This window comes from Akebia trifoliata, chromosome 16, assembly GCF_017979445.1.
Source record: "Akebia trifoliata isolate Shusen 1 chromosome 16, ASM1797944v1, whole genome shotgun sequence".
NCBI classification, from domain to species: Eukaryota; Viridiplantae; Streptophyta; class Magnoliopsida; order Ranunculales; family Lardizabalaceae; genus Akebia; species Akebia trifoliata.
Window position 1 is genome coordinate 3,948,361 of NC_141390.1, and position 21,865 is coordinate 3,970,225.

General features: G+C 33.7%; 1 protein-coding gene and 1 long non-coding RNA gene across 2 annotated transcripts; one reads left to right on the top strand and one right to left on the bottom strand.

Moving 5' to 3' along the window:
- Positions 1–1,101: 1,101 nt before the first annotated feature.
- On the bottom strand, positions 1,102–7,646 carry FTA (farnesyltransferase A). Its single transcript, XM_086427724.1, has 5 exons — positions 7,050–7,646; positions 5,731–5,840; positions 4,286–4,406; positions 2,598–2,693; positions 1,102–1,778 (listed from the first exon to the last, which is right to left on the bottom strand). Exons 1-5 carry the CDS (start codon positions 7,278–7,280, stop codon positions 1,347–1,349), a joined length of 990 nt encoding a protein of 329 aa, XP_086283850.1. The 5' UTR covers positions 7,281–7,646; the 3' UTR covers positions 1,102–1,346.
- Positions 7,647–7,811: 165 nt separating this feature from the next.
- Positions 7,812–14,247, top strand: LOC147382331 (uncharacterized). Its single transcript, XR_015173391.1, has 5 exons — positions 7,812–8,023; positions 9,477–9,528; positions 9,648–12,797; positions 13,022–13,387; positions 13,567–14,247. It is a non-coding gene; the product is annotated as an uncharacterized LOC147382331 (long non-coding RNA).
- Positions 14,248–21,865: the final 7,618 nt, after the last annotated feature.

Here is a 21,865-nt window from a genome sequence, read left to right on the forward strand (position 1 = left end):
TAAAAAAAGGGTAGATTATAAGTTCATTTTAAAATTAAAATAATTAAAGCTAAATTACACTTTGGACAGTAACATTTGATAATTGTACTTACCTCCCCTTTCACTGATAGGGTTAAAAATTTTTTATTTATTTTTAATAAGTTGATGGGGTTAAAATTTAGCTGTTATTTAGCTATTTTACCCTTTTGCTTTATGTTATTTTTTATTAGAAAAATCAAATTTTAAAACAATAATTAAAATGCCCCCACTTAGGCATCATTGAACTCATTTTTTCATGGGTAGATTATAAGCTCATTTTTAAATTAATAGGGTAAATTTCTAACCAAGTGGATCTTGAATTTGAAAGAAAGCATGCTCACTTATTTCAAGAAAATTATTATAATTTATCACTTATTTTTAATTGTTAAGTTGATGTTGTCAATTAGACGAAAGGGAGTAAGTGAACCCCTTAGATAAGGGAGGTAAGTAGAATTATCAAAACATTAGGAGGGTCAATGGAATTATGCCAAACTATAGGGGGTTAAAGTGTAATTTACCCTAATTAATATTTAGATCATAAAAATAATTATTTTAATAAAAAAAATATAATTACATACCATAAGGACATAATGCATGATATGATTTATGATTTATGACGGGTGGACAATGGCAATTGAACCCACATTATTGTTTCTTCTTATTTTGGGTTTTATAAACCTTTGCCGGCATAGGGGTTGTTCTATGGCATTTGAAAACTTTTATTCATATATTTCAAAGTTTGCTGGTTGGATTAGGAAAAATCTTGAAGAGGAAAAAAAAAAAAAAAAAAACCAAATTTCAGAAAATATTAGACAAAATCTTTATAATACACTATAAATAACAATTTATATTTTTTTAATAAGAAAATGTACCAATGTATAGTTGAATTATATAAGTTAAATATCATTTAAAACACACCACAGACAGTACCAATTAGTGCCAATAAGCACAGATAGGAGACTATTGGCCATATGCGGTTCAACTAATCAAACACCTATACCGATCCCTGCAGCCAACCAAGGTCTTATAAAGTCTTCTGCAATAGAGCTGCTTGAGGAAAAATAGGTGTTCGATGCGTATGGATAACCTAACACAATGAAATAGATGATAACGTCACCACCTTTACATATATTTCTTAGAAGCAAGAATATTTTCAAACCAAGAGAAACAAAAATTCTAACAAACATATAATAACAAATAGGTGGATCCTATGTTGGTCGATCATCATCACATAACCTTGATTCAGTCCTTGATCGGAATCCTCTCACTGACCAGCCAATTTAGAACCGAGAATCAAATACAGCTAAAGACCCAGTCATCTCAAATGACTAGTGTGTGAAAGATGGAAGATTACTCTTGCGCCACATCCAATAATTTGCCCTCATTGGATCGACATTTCCCAATATAGAACAAATAGTTGTTGCTAAGTTCAAGTCTGAGGGATCTGCATCTGAAGTTCTCAAAGCTTTGACAACGTTTCTTAACTCTTCGCTTGGTTGAAAACCATGGCATAGTAGTTTCAAAAGTAGGCTCAAAGCAAACACGTTACTCTTGATAATCAGAACCTTCAAACACACTGAGGAGACTTCGGGGTCATGCACTAATGATTGAGGATCATCCTTGTATAAACCTTGAAGGTATCTCCATGGGCTCTCATTCTCGGGGTTCTTTAAAATGGCTTCAACAGTGTATTTCACTTCAGATTCTCTCATGGCTTGAAGGCCCCCCAATAGCGGTGACCTTGTTACGACAAAATACCTCTGTTATAGAAAAGCAGCTAATCAATGCTCGGCAACCATATTTAGAAATGTGGAATTCTTTAATGACCCCATCTTATAAACAAGAAGACGTGAAAAAGTTTAAAAAAATGCAACAATGGAAGACATTCAGGGGTGGAGAACCATGATTTGTGGGTCCTGCTACCTGGGAAATCCATGCCAAAAAATGGATTCCATAGAATGATCATCACCATTTGGTCTACAGATTCTTTTCTTGACTGTTCATAATAGTTTGTCCTGACCATCGAAGAATGCACAAGAGAATATAGTCACAATCAGGGACTGATTTGCCCCTCCCTCTAGGTGCAATGCCAGGCTTACCACTTGTCATATGTAGAAGGTAGGGCTATCAATAGATTGGGTTCGGATTGGGTCGATTTGATACCAATCCGATCAGGATCAGATCCAAAACTGGTCCGACAAGTGTTGGTCCGGGCTCTTAATGGATCAGGTTTTATCTGGTCTCAATATTAATATCAAAACCCAATCCAACAACAATCGGGTTGGGCCCGGATCGGACCAAACCAGATTTGATGTACAAGATCTAAATAAACTTAATATATTTAAATAAATATGTAATAGAATTTTTATAATTCCTAACATTTTATCTGATCAGGACATGGTCAATCCAGATCAGATCCAATAAATATCAGATAGGATCCTCATCAGAATCTAAATCATTGATCCAGACCCAAAGTAATCGGACCAGAACGGATCAGTTTCGGGTCTGATCTGATCCATTAACAGACCTAGTAGAAAGTAAGAACATCCTACCCCACAGTTATCTGCATTTCTTCATACCTGATTCCAACCAGAATTGTTAAAAATGTCTTCTTCTAGGAGCTTTTGACAGTAATCAAGTTCTTCGTTCCATCCACCCAGCGCCTGAAGAACCCACTACACAGAGTATGCTTTCTTTCAAATTCAAGATCCACTTAAATGCAAATGGAACCAAGAGGTAAGATAAATATTATTTTATGTTGACTAGCATAAGAAATCGGAGAGCTATAAAAAAACTTTCATGTACTAAAATGGATAATGATGGGAGCAAGAGAACAAATGAAAAACTCATTTGATCTGGATATCAATCAAATCATAATATGACTTCATAAATAAACAAATCATTTTTAATAAACTAATCTAAGACATGTATGATGTATCAGTGTTTGACAGTCAAGGAAGAAGAGCTCCTCCCATCCACCTTCCTGATGCAAGTGTTGTCATCATTTATATATTTTAAGAAGGGAAATTTACAAACAAACAAACAAAAAAACTGGATTATGAAAATTAGCATACCCACAATTTTTATTTATTTATTTTTTGATAAGTGTAAAAACTATTAGTAAAGAGAAGGAAAAGAAAAGGAGATACAATAGGAGGCTAAGATAGCCCGAAGAGAAAGGAAAAGAAAATACAAAACAAACTAAAAAACCAAAACAAAAAAGTCAAAGAACACTAAGAATTGCACATAAAACCCCATCTAAAAACAAAATCATCAAAATAAGCCCCCAAAAAATCCTTGCTCAATTTCGACCAAAGGTAAAGCAGACCAAAAATCTCCAGATACACAGCATGAGACGTACTTTCCTTGCCCAGGAAGCACCGTATTGTTTCTCTCTCTCCAAAGACCCCAAACAATGGCCGAAGAAAGGATAGCCCAAAATGAACAAACAAATTAAGAAACAATATAGAAGGGGAAAAAAAGGACAACAAAACTAGAAACCACTAAGAATCGTAAGAACCCATCTAAAACATAAAATCCTCAAGGAAAGACCCCTAAATTCTTTGAACGCTTTAGACCAAAAGAAATTCACTTCTAAAATGTTTCCCATTCTTAGATTTTGCATTATCTGATTGACACAAATGACCCAGAAAGCAAGTTATTAATTTATTTTATTTTTTGAAAAAAAAAAAAAAGTCTTAAATTTGGCATCTGGGATCCAGTTTGATATTTCTTGGTGTATTAATCACAAACTTTAACGTTGATAACCAAGGAAGGGGAGAAATCAAAATTTCGTGGCATACATTACAAATTTTTAAATAAGTTGGTGCCCCAAATACCACTAAAGTCAAAATGTCACCACTTCCCAAAGAAACCTCAGAAATAAATTATATGCCTTTCATTGAAAAACCAAATACCCAAAATTTTGGGCAACAAATTAAGGCCTTTTCTTTTCTTAAAGACCCTGTCTTCCAGTAGGATATGGTCCAAAAAGAGAGGAATGTCAGACAATGACATTATTTTAAAAGTGCTGAGGGCTAGTAGTCAGAAACTATAATCCTTTTCTAGGTAGAACTCATTTTAAAGATCAAGATTTCCTTTTTCGCAGCAATTTATCTTTTAATAAATCAATTGACCATACATGTCAGGAGCAGATTATCTAATTTTTTATCCATATCTAAAATTGAAACATGAGTGATGAGTCTGCATTTCATTTGCAAGCATCAAGGGTATTAATGGGTTCAAAAAATGTAGTGCTGCAACTTACCTGCCTGTGGGACCAGGCATGATAGTTTTTAGCATCAAGGGAGAGTATCTTCTTGGTGAACTCAAGTTCCGAATTTGCAGATTCAGTTCCCAACTTCTCCGCAACCCAACGCCTATGATGCCTACATAATTCTATCATTAAAATAAAAAAAACATACATACATATAAAAAACACCAATACTTTCATATATAAAGCGCGGGAAATGTAAAGGTAGGAAGAAAGTCGAAAATGCCTTGGATAGAGATGGAAGATAAACAAAGACAAATGAAGAGATTGACTTCCCTTCCTTCCAAATGCCATTGAACCACATATAGAAGAAGATGTCCTTGCACTCTCCCACAGAAAGGAGAGGGTCAAAATATGTCAACCACATAAAACATAAATATCATCCTAGGCATAGTCAAATAAATTCCAAACTTAAGGCCTACCAGGGTTCTTATGGCCTACTACAGGTCAGCATGGGTCTTGTTTTCCCTAGTAAGCACCACACGGCTCCAAATGTCCTTAGATAGGATATAATGCAACAGAAGAATTTCCATTGATTCTCCACTAGTTTTACATATAGAACAAACATTTCCAATGATCCAATCTCTATAAATCAGATGATCCACAATTAGGAATACTATCCAATGTTGAAGTCCACACACACACAAGAGAGAGAAAAGGACCTTCGATCCCTAGATGAAAGGAGTGAGGGAAGGAATAAGTCGAAGAAGAATGAAAGGATCAATAAAAAAAACTCAATATAACATTTCATTCTAGACCCACAAACTATTATCATCATTCACGAGCATGTCTAGATTGAGACAAATAGAAATCCAACTATCAAATCAATCGCCCAATCATTCTAGTTCCTTTTCATCACCACAATCATTGGCACCATCATGACCACACTACATCAAAACCATTTTTGCCACAACCACAACCACCAAAACCATCACCAGAGTGGTCACCACTACCACCGTCACCATCTCCATGACTACCACTACTATGACCACCACTATTAACATTTTTGCCACCACCAAATCATCGCTACCACCATTTTAACCACCATCACCTCCATCAATATTACTATAACCATCGCCAAACCAAATATAATGTGGAATTTTTATAATATACAAAGATTGAATGGGTTCTGCTATTTGGGAAGAAAAAACTATTCTAAATTTTGTTTCTTTGTATTAGCTTTTTCATGTGAAACTAACAATGGATATTATTTCTCAAAGGAATTCCCTGAATGTTCCATTGACAACCAGAAAAATAGATAAAAAGATAGGAAAAAAATTTCCCGTGAAAAAAATTGTATCTGGGGAAATATTTTCTAGAATGCAAAGTTTCGGAGTAACAAAGGGATCCCAAGTCAAAGTTGTTAATTATCAAAACTAAAAAAAAAAAAAAAAAAAGGAAAAAAAAGAAGAAAAATATATACAATTAATGCCCCTTACCAAATTTGATAATTTTTGGAGTTACTTTTGGCAATCTTTTCAATGAAAACCAATTCATCGTGCAAGTCAGCTGCAAGGGTCTCAAGTATAAGACGTCTAAAATGCCACACCTACGCCCAAAAGAAAAGTTTGTATTAGACAATGACTAGGTAGACAGGAAAGTTATTCATAAACTAGCTTTATCAGAATAGAAGCTTTAAAAGACATGTCATTCTCTCTCTTTTCTTATATCGTGGGTATCCCCAACCTACGCCCAAAAGAACGTCACCGAGGACAGTATTAAACCAATGTTTGTTAAGATAATAAATACTTAAAATTATCACATTAATTAATTTTATTATAAAAAAAACTCAAAAACCCTATTGACATGGCCATTTTTTATTAACTCCACCAATTCTTCCAAACTATCAGACAAACCATATTGGATCTTGGATGAGTCAATGTAAATGACGATTCACATTGTATGTCCCACTAATTCAAGAATGATACCAAGGAAAATATTAAACCCATGTTTGTTATGATAATAAATACTTAAATAATAAAAAATTAATTATTTTTCTCAAAAAATACAAAAACCCAATTGACTCGGCCAAGTTTTATCAATTTCAATGATATTTTCAAAATATCCGATGACCCGGATTTCTTGTGGGGGTGCTTGCCGCCACATGAATTTTCAAAGTCTGTAGATTAATGAACTATTGCGACAGATATTAGCAGCGGATAAAAAAATAGTGGTCCCCACAAGAATTTTCAAAGTCTGTAGATTAATGAGCTATTACGACAGATATTAGCAGTGGATAAAAAAATCCGCCACCATTGCCCCCACAATTTTTTGTTTCTACTCTTAGTCGCCCCCACAATATTTTTTTCACTCTAAGTTGCCCTCACAAAAAAATTTCTACTATTAGTTGCCCCCACATGGGCAAAAATCCTAGCTCTGCCCCCATATTGGATCCAGGAAGACTCAATGTGAAGGACAATTCACATTGTATATCCCAGTCATTCCAAAACAATACCAAGGTCGGTATTAAACCCATGTTCGTTACGATAATAAATACTTAAATTATCATAAATTAGCTATCTTTATAAAAAAAAAATATACAGAAAAATCGATTGAATGGACAGAGTTCATCAACTCCACCGAAAATTTCAAATTTTCAGACCAGCCATATCAGATCCCGGACATACCGAACTACATGCAAACAACTCACTTGTTTCCGAGTTAACTCTACGATTTTTCAGATAAAGAAACTACATAGTAAAAGAAATTGAAATTTTCAGAAATTGGAGTCTTGAGAGAGAAAAGAACAATAAATTACAGTGTAGTTTCCAGGGTTCATGTCAATGGCTTCAGTGGTGAGATCTAACGTTCTTTGGGTCCTCTCATTAGAAAGATATACGGCTCTGAAGTAATCCATGATTTCTCTGAAATCTTCCTTGTAAGCTATGGGTACTACCGGGTTCGGACCGTCATCTTGTGGAACCGGTTTCACGTCAGACCATTCTTCTCTCTGGCTCAATGGGATCCACTCGTCTTCGTCAGATTCCATCTTAAATTCTCAATTTGATCTGATTTACAGTATTGGGATTAGGGATTTTTTAATGAAGTGTTAGGGTTTATGATGGAGTTCAATTGATAAACTTATCAGGTAGGATCAGAGCAAATCAAATTGTGTTTGATGAATTAGGTTTTTTTTATGGAATTTGATTGCGAAATGGTGTGATTTAGGGTTTTTGGTCAAGAGAAAGAAGCTCGAGATAGGGGGATTGGGGAAAGATCAAAGAAAGCGTCGCAAATGAGAGAATCCAATGTGTGAAAGATAGCAAGAAAGATGGTCTTGGATGGACCTCGAATTTTGTGGTCTGTAATCTCGAGGATAATTGGGGGTCTGGATCAGTTTTCCTCTTTTATACTGTGTTTGGATTGAGGGAAGGGAAGAGAAAATTTACGATTTTCTCTTCTTTTCTCCTGTTTGGATTGTTAAGTGAGGAGGGAAGAGAAGAAAAATGGAGGGAAGGGAAGGGAAAAATGGTAAAATTTTGTTCCCTCCAAAATCGGAGTAACGCGGAGGGAAGGGAACAGAACACATTTTCTATTTCAAAATTGTCCTCACTTTTTTGTGAAATTTTCAAAAGAAATAGATATTGACAGACCGTTTATTACTACGTACACCCCAATCAAGTTGCAGAAACCCTACCCATGCTTACGAAGGAGACGAAGGAACGAAGGCGGCGACTTCGAGTAGGAGACGAATTTGACTAAGAGACCACCTCGACTAGGAGACAACCTGAGGTATTCTCTCTCTCTTTATCTCTGTCATTCTTCTAATTTTTTTCAAAAACCAATAGTATTATTAGCAAATAGTATGATTTTTTTCTCTCCCCATTTTGATGGTCTGGGTTTGCTGCATTTGCTCTTGAAAATTTTGAAATTTAGTCATTTTATTTAGATTTGTGTGTTTCTGTACCAGTTGAGGTGATCTAGGATTTGGCTCTCATGTTTTCTTAGTTGGAAATCCTTTGCTTGCTCCAATAAAGAATTTTCTAATTTAGGAAGGATTATGTAGTAGGGAATTGGTTAGTTACAAGCTATCCTAAATTTTTAATTTAAGAAGGATTACTGGAAGTATTACAGAGGTCCTTGTACATTCAGATGGCCCTTAAGCTACTGTAGTGATTGCAAGAAATATGATTGATGCAGTGTGCAAGATTAGAGGATCTGAGTTCATTTGTAAAACAATGCAATTGGGTTCATTTGTAAAACAATGCAAGTGTTCTGTTATAAACTTAATCAAACTCATGGAAAGCTAAACTAATGTATAATAAGGATATACACACCAAAATAAAAAGGTTCAAACACAAAAAGGAAAAGGAAATTAAAGAGAGAAACTTCAATAATAATCTATCAACGTTTGGTTTCTTCATTGATCACTTGCATATAACCCTTTTTAAGTTTTAAAGCCTGAGTTACTTCTCACTTTAGAAACCTAAATTGGGGAGTTTCTTTGGAGAAGAAATGGAATGGATTGGAGTGCAATAATTAACAAAATAGAATGGTTATCCTCACCCTAGACTGTTTAATTCATTGTTTGGTATTATAAGAAAGTTGGTGGTAATATATGCTCTCAAAAGAATCCAAAGGCAAATGCTCATATAAGTACAAGAAAATTGGCAAATATACGAAAAATAGATGATCAAACACTCCTTCCAAGTCTTTTATATAAAGCAGCTATACAAAGACAATTTACTACAATGTAATATGAGCTGCTCTTGTCCCCTTCCGGGTGGGATCCCAACTCCTTTGTTTAGGGATTCTTATTTTTTTTGTAAACCTAGACTACTTATACTATATCTATATATGCATGAATGTAGACCTAGTAGTTTGATTAGTATAGTTGTTGAACCATACCACACAGTATTGTGAATCTCAAATTATTTAAGAGCCAACTTTTAATAGGAATGTGCCTCCTTCAATTGCATGAACATAGTGTGTTCCTTCTTGATGACTTGCATATGTAATCATAGAAACTGAAACAACGGCTCGAGAACCGTCAGGTATGCTAAATATCCAATGCTTCCTTCATGTGAAACATCTGAACTCTTTTTTTTTCTTCATTGTATTCTTCTGTCCCCGCAATTTTTAGGATTAATTTTTTTTGCTTCTGTTGCACGTGAAATAGATTTGTTCTCTTTATATTATTCTGTCCATCAATCATTTTTCTCTTTGGTCCTTCTGCAATATACAGATACCGAAGGTGACAATTTGAGACATGATTTACCTGAAAATTTTGAAAACAGGTGAGCAATATTGTGCGGCTCTTTCACAATTGTTGTTTTTGCTCATGCACCTTCAACATTTAATGAGAATTCCATACTCTACTATTAATTTGAGTGCTCATTTGCTTTCTTAAAAATAGGGAGGCCTTGTTAGCTGCAGTTCCAAGCTACAATGATCCATTTATCAAAGTTCCCAAAGTCTTGAACAAGAAATGATGTTGTTTACGTAACTTTTGCCGCTAGTGTGCCTCTTAATCAATGCTGTTTTTATCAAACTAGTTATTAGAACTTCATTATTGTGTCAAAGTTGTATCACCACTTACTTGATTGGATATTCTTAATTTAAGACACATGTGAGAAAGTTGGTGCATTTGAGGTTAGAAGAGAGTCAATGTGCATGCAAGGGAGCAAAAAGGGTTTTTTTTTTTTTTCAGAATGAAATTGAACTGGAGGAAGTTAATCTTTGTGCCAACTTACACATTAAACACAGTTCATTTATAAAAATAAATTGTTTGAACAATATTTATAATGTCTTGGTTTCCTTAATATTATCTATATCATGAAACTAAAAGGAAAAATTTATTGGATGGTAGTAACACCAACAAAGCTTAAGGTGCTGGGCTGTCAATAAGTGTCATGTTTAACATTGAGCTCATTAAAGATGATATTAAGATCGACGTGGTGGAAAGTTAGGAAAGATACATAGTATGTGGTGGAAAGATGATATTGTGTCTACTAACAGAAAGATTCCCATCAGAACAAGACCTATGCATCTCTATTGTTTGTGTTTTTGTCTAAAGAAGATTCCGATGGGGCACGAGACCAAATTATGTAGCTTTTTTCTATTTTAAATTGGACAGAAAATAATGTAGTGTTCTTTCTTCATTTAAATGTATATGTTTGGCAAGTACAAATCGATAACCCACAAATCTATACCTTTAATGCTTTGATTTATACGCTGAGATTGTTGTTGCTTTTGTTACAACCCAAAAATGATTTAGTCATTGTGTGTGTAGAGAGAAAGACAAGTCCCTTGTGAATTATTGACAACATCAATGGGGGTGTTTGATGAGGAGTTTTGAAGTAGTGCAGCGAAGAGCTAAAGGAGAATATGTATGAGATTTTTATTATAGATTTAAATAACAAAACAGCTTTTTGGCTTTATTTATATTGATTCGTGTGGTACCAATTAAAAAAAATCAGGCTGATGAACATGGTATTTTTAATGATTTTGAATAAATCCTTAGTCTCTAGACAAAGGGTTACGTAACAATAAAGGGTTTCGCAAAATTAGCCATTGAAACAGACAATGGAAAGATTAGACATGTGGCGTTCTAATATAGGGAGATTGAATTTTAATGACCTCATGAACAATAAGAGGAGTATCTTCATAATTGATACCATAGTTTAAATGTCAAGGGAGCACCAAAAGTAGACAGCCACTTGGTTGATATGATTATGGTTTAAAATATAGGAATGTAACGGTTGGTACATATTGGTATCATCTCAAAGTGATATGAAACATTGACCTCAAAGTACCGCATGTTTCAAGGTCATCAAGAAGGTAATTCTTTTGAAAACCCCGATCTGTTTTTCTTGAAAATCAAGAAAGTTTGATATTGGATATACTTTTCTAGATAGCTATATTTTTCTTCATTTGGATTCTCCATTAGAACAGCTGGAGTGTGTATTGTTCATGGATTTGGATTCATAAAGATGGGTCCAACATTCATTGGCATTGTGAAATTATTTGGCTAATTCAGGCTTAGACCCATAGCTAAGTTGGTTTGAGGGATTACAAACCAACTTTGAGGTTGTGGAGTTCACTCAGAACACAAGTCGGGATCTTTTCTATGCTTCGCCTTCTATGACAGATTTTCGAAGTTTCTGTCCTGTTTTTCATGTTCGGTATGAAGCATTTTGAGGTTTGGCCAAGCTGTCCTTTAGCCCATGTAAGAGAAAATCTAGTTTTTCTGTGTGTATACTAGTGTGTGATCATGTTTGGAATTTTTATTTTATTTTTGTTTGGACTTTTGGTAAGAAAGGTACATATTATTATTAAACAGAAGGACAAAGCTTACATTTTCGCATGAATCACATGGTATGACATTTTATTTTATGGCTATGTTCTAGTAAGCAATTTATCTGACATTTTTTGAATTTGCTCTTTTTCTGTTATTTTTAAATTGAAGTTTAGTTCGATCTTCCCTTTCAAATTGTTGGCCTTATGTTCCACTAAATACAGCAAATATAATGAAAGAAGCTGGACCTGTAAGCATGACTTTCACAATACCAATGTATAATGCTTCAAGGCTTCAGGTGAGATGCTCCCATGAGTTTACCATTTTTATGAATGTGCGTATACCTACATTTATGGTGACTGGAGATGGGAATACAACTTTATGAGTAAATGTCTTTATTTCATCGAAGATACAGTTTATCTCTTTTTGATTGGCCATTTGAAATTGGGGGTGGGCCATGTTATTGGGTGGCTGTTTGGTATTTGATGAGCTCCCCAAGTCATATTTTACTTGTTAAATATTTTGCTCTATTATGAAATTTGTGCAACCACTGAGTGGGATGGATACGTGTTAAATGATCCGGTGGTTTGAAGTGACCAATGTGGTGATCTGAATTCAGTTTGGGGGTCACTGTGTAGTAGATTTTATTGGTCCATGTCCAATACAATCATGAACAAAGGAATTGTAAGGTAAGAGGAGGAAGAGTAGAGGATATATGATAGTGTGAGGGAGTGAAGACCACAGCCATTCATTCATCCACAAAGTTATCCATAATCTCATCCTATCTTTTTTATTGCTTCAAACTCACTCCTGTTGCTGCTGTTCTCACATATCACCAATCAACAACATGGCTTCGGCTACTCTCTTTTTAGCCAATTCATCCCTTCAGGTCCATTTTTTTTTTTCAGTTATAATTATAATGTGTTGTTCTTAATTATTAGTTGCTCAGTTCTCTCTCTCTCTCTCTAAATATTTTTGTTTAGATTTCTATTTGTTAGGTATAAGATTTTGTATGAGCCTAATCCTAATTGTAAACAACTGTTGAAGTTGTTTGAATGTGTTGAAATGCTTTGTAATGTTGAGGTAATAACTTGAACCAAACTTTTGTTATGTTTGAACGGTGTGTTTTAATCTTTAACTAGGATTTAATAAGTAACAGTTGGGGTGCAAATAGCAGCTTCAATAAATAGAGGTTTGACACACGTGCAGGGGATCATCAACCTTCAGTGAATAATGGAGGTTTCCCGTGAGGCCTTTACTCAGGTTTAAGTAAGTTTCTCTTCTCTTTCTTTGGTTCTATTTCACAGAAGGGCCAAACAAAAGAATAGAAATGTCATGGTCTCTTATGAGAAAATAAAGAACAAAGCCAATCTCTCTTATATTCCCTCATCAACCTCTCATCCATTCTCCTGATGATGTAACACCCATTTTCACCATCCACATAATACACACACTTCTTGTATAAATGACTGCTATGCTATATCCATTGTCAGGTCAATGGGTCCATGATGTTTGTGAGGTCTTGATAATTGTACCCATATTCTTCTTCCAGAGCACTCAATCCAGTGGCAGGCAAGTATTTACAGTGCCTAACACCTCTCAAACAGTAACCTTTGACAAGAATCTGTTCTATTCAATATGGCAGACAAGTATTTACAGTGCCTAGCACCTCTCAAACAACTTTTATTTTGAGAAAAAAAGGCCGTAGTCTACTATATACTTCACTTTCTGGTTTATTCATGTTTCCTAAGTTAATGATTTCATGTGTTTTGGTGCTTTTGTAGGCTGAACCTAGTACAATTGCCGAAGCTTTGATAAGGGGTCTTCCTATAATCCTCAACAACTTCATCCCTAGCCAGGTTAGTGCTAGTGAATGTGTTGATTCTTACCATATCCTTCAATAAGTGAACTTCTACTTGATTCATCAAGTGTTTCCAAGTTTGAATTATGATCCCATTGTGCTATAAAGTTTGAATTTGGTTGCATTAGCCAGAGTAACAAATTTCAAAACAATCTAAATTTTATTGCGTCCTTGCAGGAAATTGGCAATATCCCTTATGTCGTAGACAATGGTGCGGGTGTCTTCTCTCGACGCCCAAAGGAAACAACAAGACTTGTTGCTGAATGGTTCAACTCCAAAACAGAAGAACTCAAGAAAATGTCCACAAACGCACTTAAACTATCACTAGAGGCCGTGTTCAACATTGTTAAGGACATCCATGATTTGGCAACATCGCGTATTCATTGATTACCTCATCTTTCTCGTGTCCAATCTAACTAAAAACATCTAGTACTACGGTTGTAATCATTATGGGTTTGACTAGTGTCATGTACAGCTATGCTTTAATATTGTTATTTGGATTTGTAGCATTAGATGTGACGAGTGAAATGGATTTGGAATCGTAAGTTTTACTTATTAAAAAAAATGCCTTGCATTGTTTGAGCATTATTGCTCAGTTAGGTAAATCTGATCTAGTTTTGTTAATCTTACTAATGTATTCTTCTCTCTCTATTAATAACTATTGTTAGGGACGGCATACAAAAGCTCTTCATAGCTATTGTATTCAAGGGCTTTTATGCTTTCTTAGTTCTGTTTTGTGAGTTGAGCTTGAAATGCTGCAAATGTGGGTTCTCTATACTCACTAATTTCATTAGCTTGTTAGAATAGTGAATGAACCATGAGAAATCATAATACTCTGTTAAGGCTGTAGAACTCCCACACCTGAATTGTATCTTTTACCTTGTTAAGCATTTCATATAGTAGGGGAAAAAGGAGAAAACCTTATGCATTAATAATGGCCGTTTAAGCAGAGTTCGAGGTTTATTTTAGTCAAATAAACTAGCCCATCATCAGATTTTCAGATTAAGGACCTTAATTGAATCCATCTCTAATATAAGGGATTTCTACGTGTTCCCTTAGGACACTTGTTAAAAAAATCCTTATATTAGAAAGATTCTATTGCCACACCAACTTTTGCTTAAGATGTTCTTAGTAAAAGTGGGTGTGGCAATAGAAACTCTCATTTATACGCATTCAAACGAAAGGTACCCCTCAAATTGATCTTGAACATTTGGTTGTTTATATTTTGTATCATTGTACAAGAAGAATTTTGTTTTTTAGATTATGAAGGGTATAATAGTCATTTGACAATAATAATTTCTCCTCTTTTCTTATGAATCCTAACCAAACAGGTGAAACTTGACTTTTTCTCTTCTCTTCTCTTTCAATCCAAACAGGGTGAAGAGAAACTTCCCTTCCCTTAATGAGTTTCTCTTCCCTCCCCTTCCCTCAATCCAAACACAGCCTTCATTCTGTCATACTGTTCTGTTCGTTCCTGTGAGACTAAAACATTTAGGCAGATTTATCAAAACATGCACAACTTTTTGTTTATTTACCAAAACGGTAGACTGTTCAAAATATTTTCGAAAACAGTAATTTTACCGTTTTTAGAATTAATTTTTTTTACCAAAATGGTAAAAACAGTAAAATGTATTTTTTTTATTATCGAAAATACCCTTTTTATTTTTTGACTGAAATTACGAAAATAAAATTGATTTCGGTAAAAAAAAATTGTAAATACATATGATTGTTGGATTACCGAAAGAGAGTGAATCTTTTTAATTGGATTTTCATTTTTTTAAGGTTAAAATTGTAAATACATATGTAAAACAAAAAAATGGTATTTTCGGTAAAAAAAATACATTTTACTGTTTTGGTAAAAAAAATTAATTTCAAAAATAGTAAAATTACCGTTTTTAGAAATATTTTGAACAATATACCATTTTGGTAAATAATTTCGAAAACTCTACCGTTTTGGTAAATTATTCAAATCTTGATGTTGCTAATCTAGAGAAACGGTTTTCTTTAGAGAAACGGGTTAGAGCCGTTTGCAATAAAAAACGGTTGAACACCGTTTTAAGATGTTGTTTCTATTTGCGCATTTTCTTGTAGTGAATCCTAAAGCAAAAGAATGTTAGAATAAAAAATAAAATAAAATTCAACAATCAAAGCAAATGCACTCATTAAGATTTGCATCTAAATTGAGGAGGGGGGGGGGGGGATGTTGAAAAAAAAAAGGTTGAAGAAATTTTTTCAACACATCTTTTTCTTAGGTTTTTCTCATTTACAACAATAAATATGGTAACTAGAACTGTATCTTAACCTTATGAGATACTCTTAAGTATGTTTTGATGCCGCACGCCCAACATGTTTAGTCATTAATTTTGTTATCATATTTATAGTACATTTCCAAAGTTTTCGAACTGATGACATACCCCTTGAGCTAGTCTTTTTCTGGAGAAACTATTTTAAAATGACCTAAATACCCTCATCTTTCAAGCTCTAACAAAACACTATGAATTTTCTCTCCAAAATCTGTCATCTTCAACCCAAGGGTAGAATTTTTTACCCTCGTCTTCAACCATAAGATTTTTGCACGTTCAACTTTCAATCCTCAAGAACAATTATGATTTTTGATAAAATAACAAATTATAAGATGCATTTTTTAGGTAAAAGAAACAAGGGTTTTTTACAAGGATTGAAATGATAAAATATAATTTACCACGGAGGCTAAAGAGCTTGAAGATGACCGAGTTTTCGAGAAAGAGGATAAAAGGTATATGAGTATTTATGAAAACGTGATCAACTTTTGATGAATTTACAGTTCCGGATCACTGTACATTTTAATTACCAACACATGAACAGTAATGGATTCGAAGTTTTTAAAGTGACTATTTCTCAAGTTTAATGTGATAATTTCACAGGCCTAGAGGGATTATCTCTTAGATTTCACTATTTTTAGCGAGATAGTCACTTTAAACCTGCAAATTTGTCACTTTAAAACCCTATAATTTGTTTCCGTTCACGTTTTTGTTAATTAAATTGAACAGTGAGCTGGAATCGTAAATTCATCAAATTCAACTAACAAAATGGTAATTCACCAAAATGTTTAAAAATTCATCATCATCTTTCAAGGTCTCCAGTTTGGGTTTAGTTTACTTGTGCCTCATAAATCTCTTCATGTGCTGAGGAAAAATACTAAACGATTATACTAAGTATGGATTTCGAAAAAGATGCTAACTTTGCCTAATTTAACATACAAGTAATAGGATTTTAATTCAAAAACTACACCCATAAAACTTCTATAACTATTAGGAAGGTTTAGAGGATCCCTACTTGAAACCTAGGTGAGCAACCTTGAAGAACACAGAAATCTTGAGTCAAAATCTAGAGCTTTTCTTTTTGGAGCCATCAAAAGTCCTAACTTTACATATTCCTTCGAAGCTAATGACGAGAAGGACAACTTCTTCTGCTATGACAAATCCTGTTGGGGTCTCTAGGTGTTCGAAAATTCGAGTGGAAGGTTATCAGAGACTAGGGTTTTTCTAAGGTTTTTTTAAAAGATAGAACATGTTAATAGTGGAGAAGTTCTATAAATTACTGTGGTTTTAATATTTTTAATGTTAAAAGGTTGTAATGGTCATTACCGAATTTATGTTTAAGAGCTTAATTATCTTGTGCTCTGATTTTCGCAAACTCACAATCTATTTTGATTAATTTTTCGTTGTGGGTCCAATGGTGTAATTTTTTTTTTTTTTAATCAAATTCCAATTCAAGAAATATTTTCCTATAAATTGACCAACAAATTTTCTCAAGATACGTGTTGAAAAATTAGGGTATTACAAGATACATAATAAAAAGAAAGAAGAGAAGAACCTAAGCTGAGCTAAAACAAAAGTTGTCCTTTAAAATGGTCTCTACTTAGTTAAAACTCATTCAAGTTTCTTAAAGATTGAGTCCATGGTTGGTTGTGGTAGAAAACAACAACAGATTGGTATTTCTATTCAATATCTTTCTAAAGGTTGAAAGAGATTGACACTTTTGAAGAAGATGAAGCACAAAAGGGCTAAATCCAAGATGAAAAGTTGTGGAACAATGGTCAACTGATTTCAATGGTTCAAAATTATGACCTCAAAACCTTCTATATTGAGTAAACAAAACAAAATAACATTTCTTTACGCATGAACATGCGTCAAGGTGGGAAACATTTATCATCTTCAAATCAAATATTTTTAAGAATACCTCGAAACCATTGCTGAATTTTCTTCTTCTTCAGGAAATCTAATAATTACTTGAATTGTTGGTCTTGATGGTGAGAATATATATATAGATATTCAAGAAAAAATAATAATTAATCTGATTTAGTTGGTCAATGTTTCTCAAATGAATTTCTTTTTTTTGGTAAGCAAGTGACAACTTTTTAATCTAGGTTGTGGACCAATGCTCATTTTCCCCCTTGCTTCGGTGTGGCCCATTGTGGGGCTTTGTAGAGCTTGAAACGGCCAACTATAAGCTCATGGCAGCCCAACAAATGACCCACGCTAATACGCAGTGTGATGGCCCAACAGGCGTTGCATCGCCCCTAAGAAAATCGAAGGTACATACTACCCCATGTTTGTTTGAAAAACAAAAAAGAAAAAAAAAATGTTGTTTAAGCAGATTGTGAACTCCATCATATCTACATACTACCCCTTGTCTTCTTGACCTTTTATCTCTAAATTACTCGCTAGCATTTCACACCTAGGTAATTCATTATTATGGACATGATAGCTTAAGATAAGCTAGACTTGCTATTGTTCAAATCAAATAAAATAATTAATGCTTTTTTTTTTTTTTTCATGTTCTAATTTTTATGTGTCTTATTTTAGTTGATTATTTGCTAAGGTGATCACAAACATGTCATCGTTGCAAGCAGTAACTCTAATTATTTGAGTAGAGTCTTGATCAGTGCAATTCATATCTATGAGATGACTTAGGATATACTCTATTTTTTGTTATGTAGGTCTGGATTATACTATAGATACAGAGTTTCTAATGACTTCTAGTCGAGCTCAAGACATGATTTTGTATCATATAGTATTCTTTCTTTTGATTGGTAAGATTAATTAGAGTCAACGAGAGAACTTATTTTATTAACAAATGTTACCGATTACAACATCTTATGAAAAAATTCAAATAAAAGCAGGCAGCAATGTTCATTTGAACCAAAGTTTTTTTTTTTTACTTGCTTTCTTCATCTTCCATTTGCATGGAGCCTGTGAATCCTCATCAATCTTTTGCCTTGCTTGCATATTGCCTCTTCAAAAGTCCTTCTGAGCCATCCATTTTCCATCCAAAAAATAGTATATCCGATTGCAACACCAATTACCACTCCACATCCATATCCTATCAACATAAATATTTTCCAATCAAATACAATTGAGTTCTTGAGTTCTTGGATCATTGTTGGTGGCGGCATCACATTGACACCTACGCATTTCCTCGACAATGGAAAATCACATAATCGTGGATTACCTTCATAAGAATCATTTGAAAATGTATTAAATTGTTTACCTTGTGGAATGCTTCCTTCAAGATGGTTTTGTTTAACGTTCAGCACGGCAAGGAAATTAAGAAGTAGTTGCTGAGGAATCTCCTCTGAAAGCTTATTTTGAGAGAGATCCAGTGACTCAAGATTTTTCAAGTTCCCCAGCGATGATGGAATGTGATCAATGAGGTCATTGCAAGACAAATTTAGTAGAATAAGAGATTTGAGATCTCCAATCACTTTTGGAATTTCACCTTCGAAGCGGTTGTTGGAGATATCTAGTGTCGCAAAGGTGGTCAAGATTTTCTCTAGCATCCTCTCTTGTCCTTTGTACGAGAGGGTCACTGAGATATGATAATAAGAATCATCTTCAATATACTCCAAATGCGATTTATTCCCTATCTCTAATCAAGATCATGTGATAAAAGGTGCCTTGAATATGTGTGATTCTTCCACATCATGAAATAAATTTGTGTCCTAGTGTTGTCTGTAAAAAATATTATTTTCAGATGTACCAAGACCAACAAATGATGATGGACATGTTGTAATGGTTCTTCTCAATGGGTAAAATACCTTGTCAGATTCTGAAACTATGATTTTGGTGTCTGCAGGATATTGGTTATCATTTACGAAAGAGGAGTTTCCACCATTTTTCAATTGAAATTTTCACAGCAGCAAATAAAATTTCATGTTTTTCTCATTTACAGCTAATTATAGTCATAGGTACGAATCATAAGAACTATATTACGTATTCCATTATTATCCTTACTATTATACAAAGATTATCAGCTAGATGTGTGTTGTTTAAAATACATTGGCGACCCATGAAGCCGACTTTTTAGTGTTCATCGAGTTTGACACTCCATATCCATATCCATGTTGACACTTGACACTGACATGAATACCTATGCCAATGCAACGTAGCTTGGGGGAAAAACTTGTTTACGGAGGAGTATATAGGGATAATATATAATTTGGTGTGGATCTACTGTTGTAGTTACTTTTTGTTTTTGGCTATTTAGCCCTCATTTTTGTTATTTTTAATCCCTCTCCTTTTATTCTTTCCCCCTTTAATTAAATATTTCCTTTTTTTATTGATAAAATAAACAATTTATGTTTCCTTTTTTCATGGATATTATATATCTATTTATAAAAATATATGTTATCGATGCAAGTACATTCCATAATTTTAAACCCATGGCAAACTTGTTTTAGTGAGATGCATACCATATCACTTTCAATGCGAACGCCTCCAAATTTCCTAAATCTTGCAATCACATCACGATTGATGATCTTAGACGTTTTGGGATCATCCATCGTTGCTGTTAGAAGAATGTCATTGAAATAGCATCTCGGGGAAACTGCTACTACCTGCAGCCCAAAGAAATTAATTAAACAACCAAATTATATCAAGTAAATATTTTGACAGAGTTAAGCTTCACTGTGAGGATATTATACTTACATAGTTCAGCACTAATCAACTAATTAGTGTGAAAATAGGGTACTAAAAAGATAATTTTTTTAACATTGAATTACCAATTTATTAAACCTTGTATTGTGTTATCATGTTACATGTAAGAAATCATATTACAAATTACAGATTACTGATTACGAGTTATGAACATCATATTCTCCAACTTAACATGCCTTCTTTTAGTTCTCTAGTTGTTTGTAAGGCCTTCAACCCTACTTCTGTTGGCCTCTCTGTGCCCTATTGCAGTAAACACGACAAATTAAAAATTGAAGACACTAAGATAAACTAGGATAAGCTTTGAAGGCTATCCCTATAAAATAATACTTCACTGGTAACCACATTATGCCCAACGATGATTGACTTGAGGATAGCCTCCTGGGTCATTAGCATCAATCCCAAGAAAATGTCCAATGCCATGGGGCAAGAAGATTGCAGCTAGTCTTTCATCCATCATATTGTCAGCCTCCCTGGGGGAAAAATCCATGCTATCACATACCTATACTTGAATTCTTCTGTCGAAACAAATATCGTGCATAGAATAAGATCAAATAAGATTACTTGAAAAATAATATCACTAAATATAAATGACCAGGCAACACCAAATGGTCTTAAACCCTCTTCAAATTCCTATGATTTAATAATTTATGAGTCTTATAATTGCAACAAGTCCAAAAAGGATAATAAAGATTAGAGGAGCTTTAAAATTATCCTTTAAATAGAAAGGAACTCAATTGCTAAGATGAGATCAAAATCCAGTTATTTATTTTAATCCACCAACCCATTTCCTTATACCTTTTCCAATAATAAAGACAGAGTTGCACATCAAGTTTTATACATAGGTGGGAGTCCAACCTATACTTCATTGAAACAATAAACCACTTGATCTATGGTTTAATGGATTGGTAAGATTTTCTAAGAACAATATTATAAGAAAAAGTTATCCTTTCAACTAACCAATAACCTACCCACCTAAGCAGGGTTGTAATTAAAAGGTTTTAATTAGAATGTTAGTTATACATTAAACAGGAAAAAATATTAAGAAAACGTAAAATTATAGGAATCTTTTCACCTTTAAAAACAAAACATAGTCACTCATCCCAGCTTGGTGGTATGATAGACCAACTTCCCACCTACATTCCAATGATTTAAAAAATAAAAAAAATACAATAAGAAGAACAAAGCTCTAGAGACGAAATGAAACAAAATTAATTACATATTGTTCTGTATCTAGTACTGATATCATATGATTTTTAAGGATACATAATAGCTTTTGTATGCCTTTCTAATGTTGAGCATTTGGTTCCTAGAATATTGTTTGTTGGAATGAGGTTTATATTCCATATCTTTTAATAATTGTTCCCTTTTGGTTTGTCTCTAGAGAGAAAGAATAGAGTTAAGGTCAAAGTTATTCTATAATTCTAATACATCATAGTTGAAGTAAAAAAAAAATTTGATAAGTAAAATCATTTTACTTGAAGTAATTCTGTAATTCTAAT

Excerpts from the sequence above, each read along its gene's own strand:
- FTA (XM_086427724.1), bottom strand. The coding sequence starts at position 7,280 with ATGGAATCTGACGAAGACGAGTGGATCCCATTGAGCCAGAGAGAAGAA. Across the intron at positions 5,841-7,049 it reads TGAACCCTGGAAACTACACT|GTGTGGCATTTTAGACGTCT; the intron begins GTAATTTATTGT and ends TTTTGGGCGTAG. Across the intron at positions 2,694-4,285 it reads ATGCCTGGTCCCACAGGCAG|TGGGTTCTTCAGGCGCTGGG; the intron begins GTAAGTTGCAGC and ends TACTCTGTGTAG.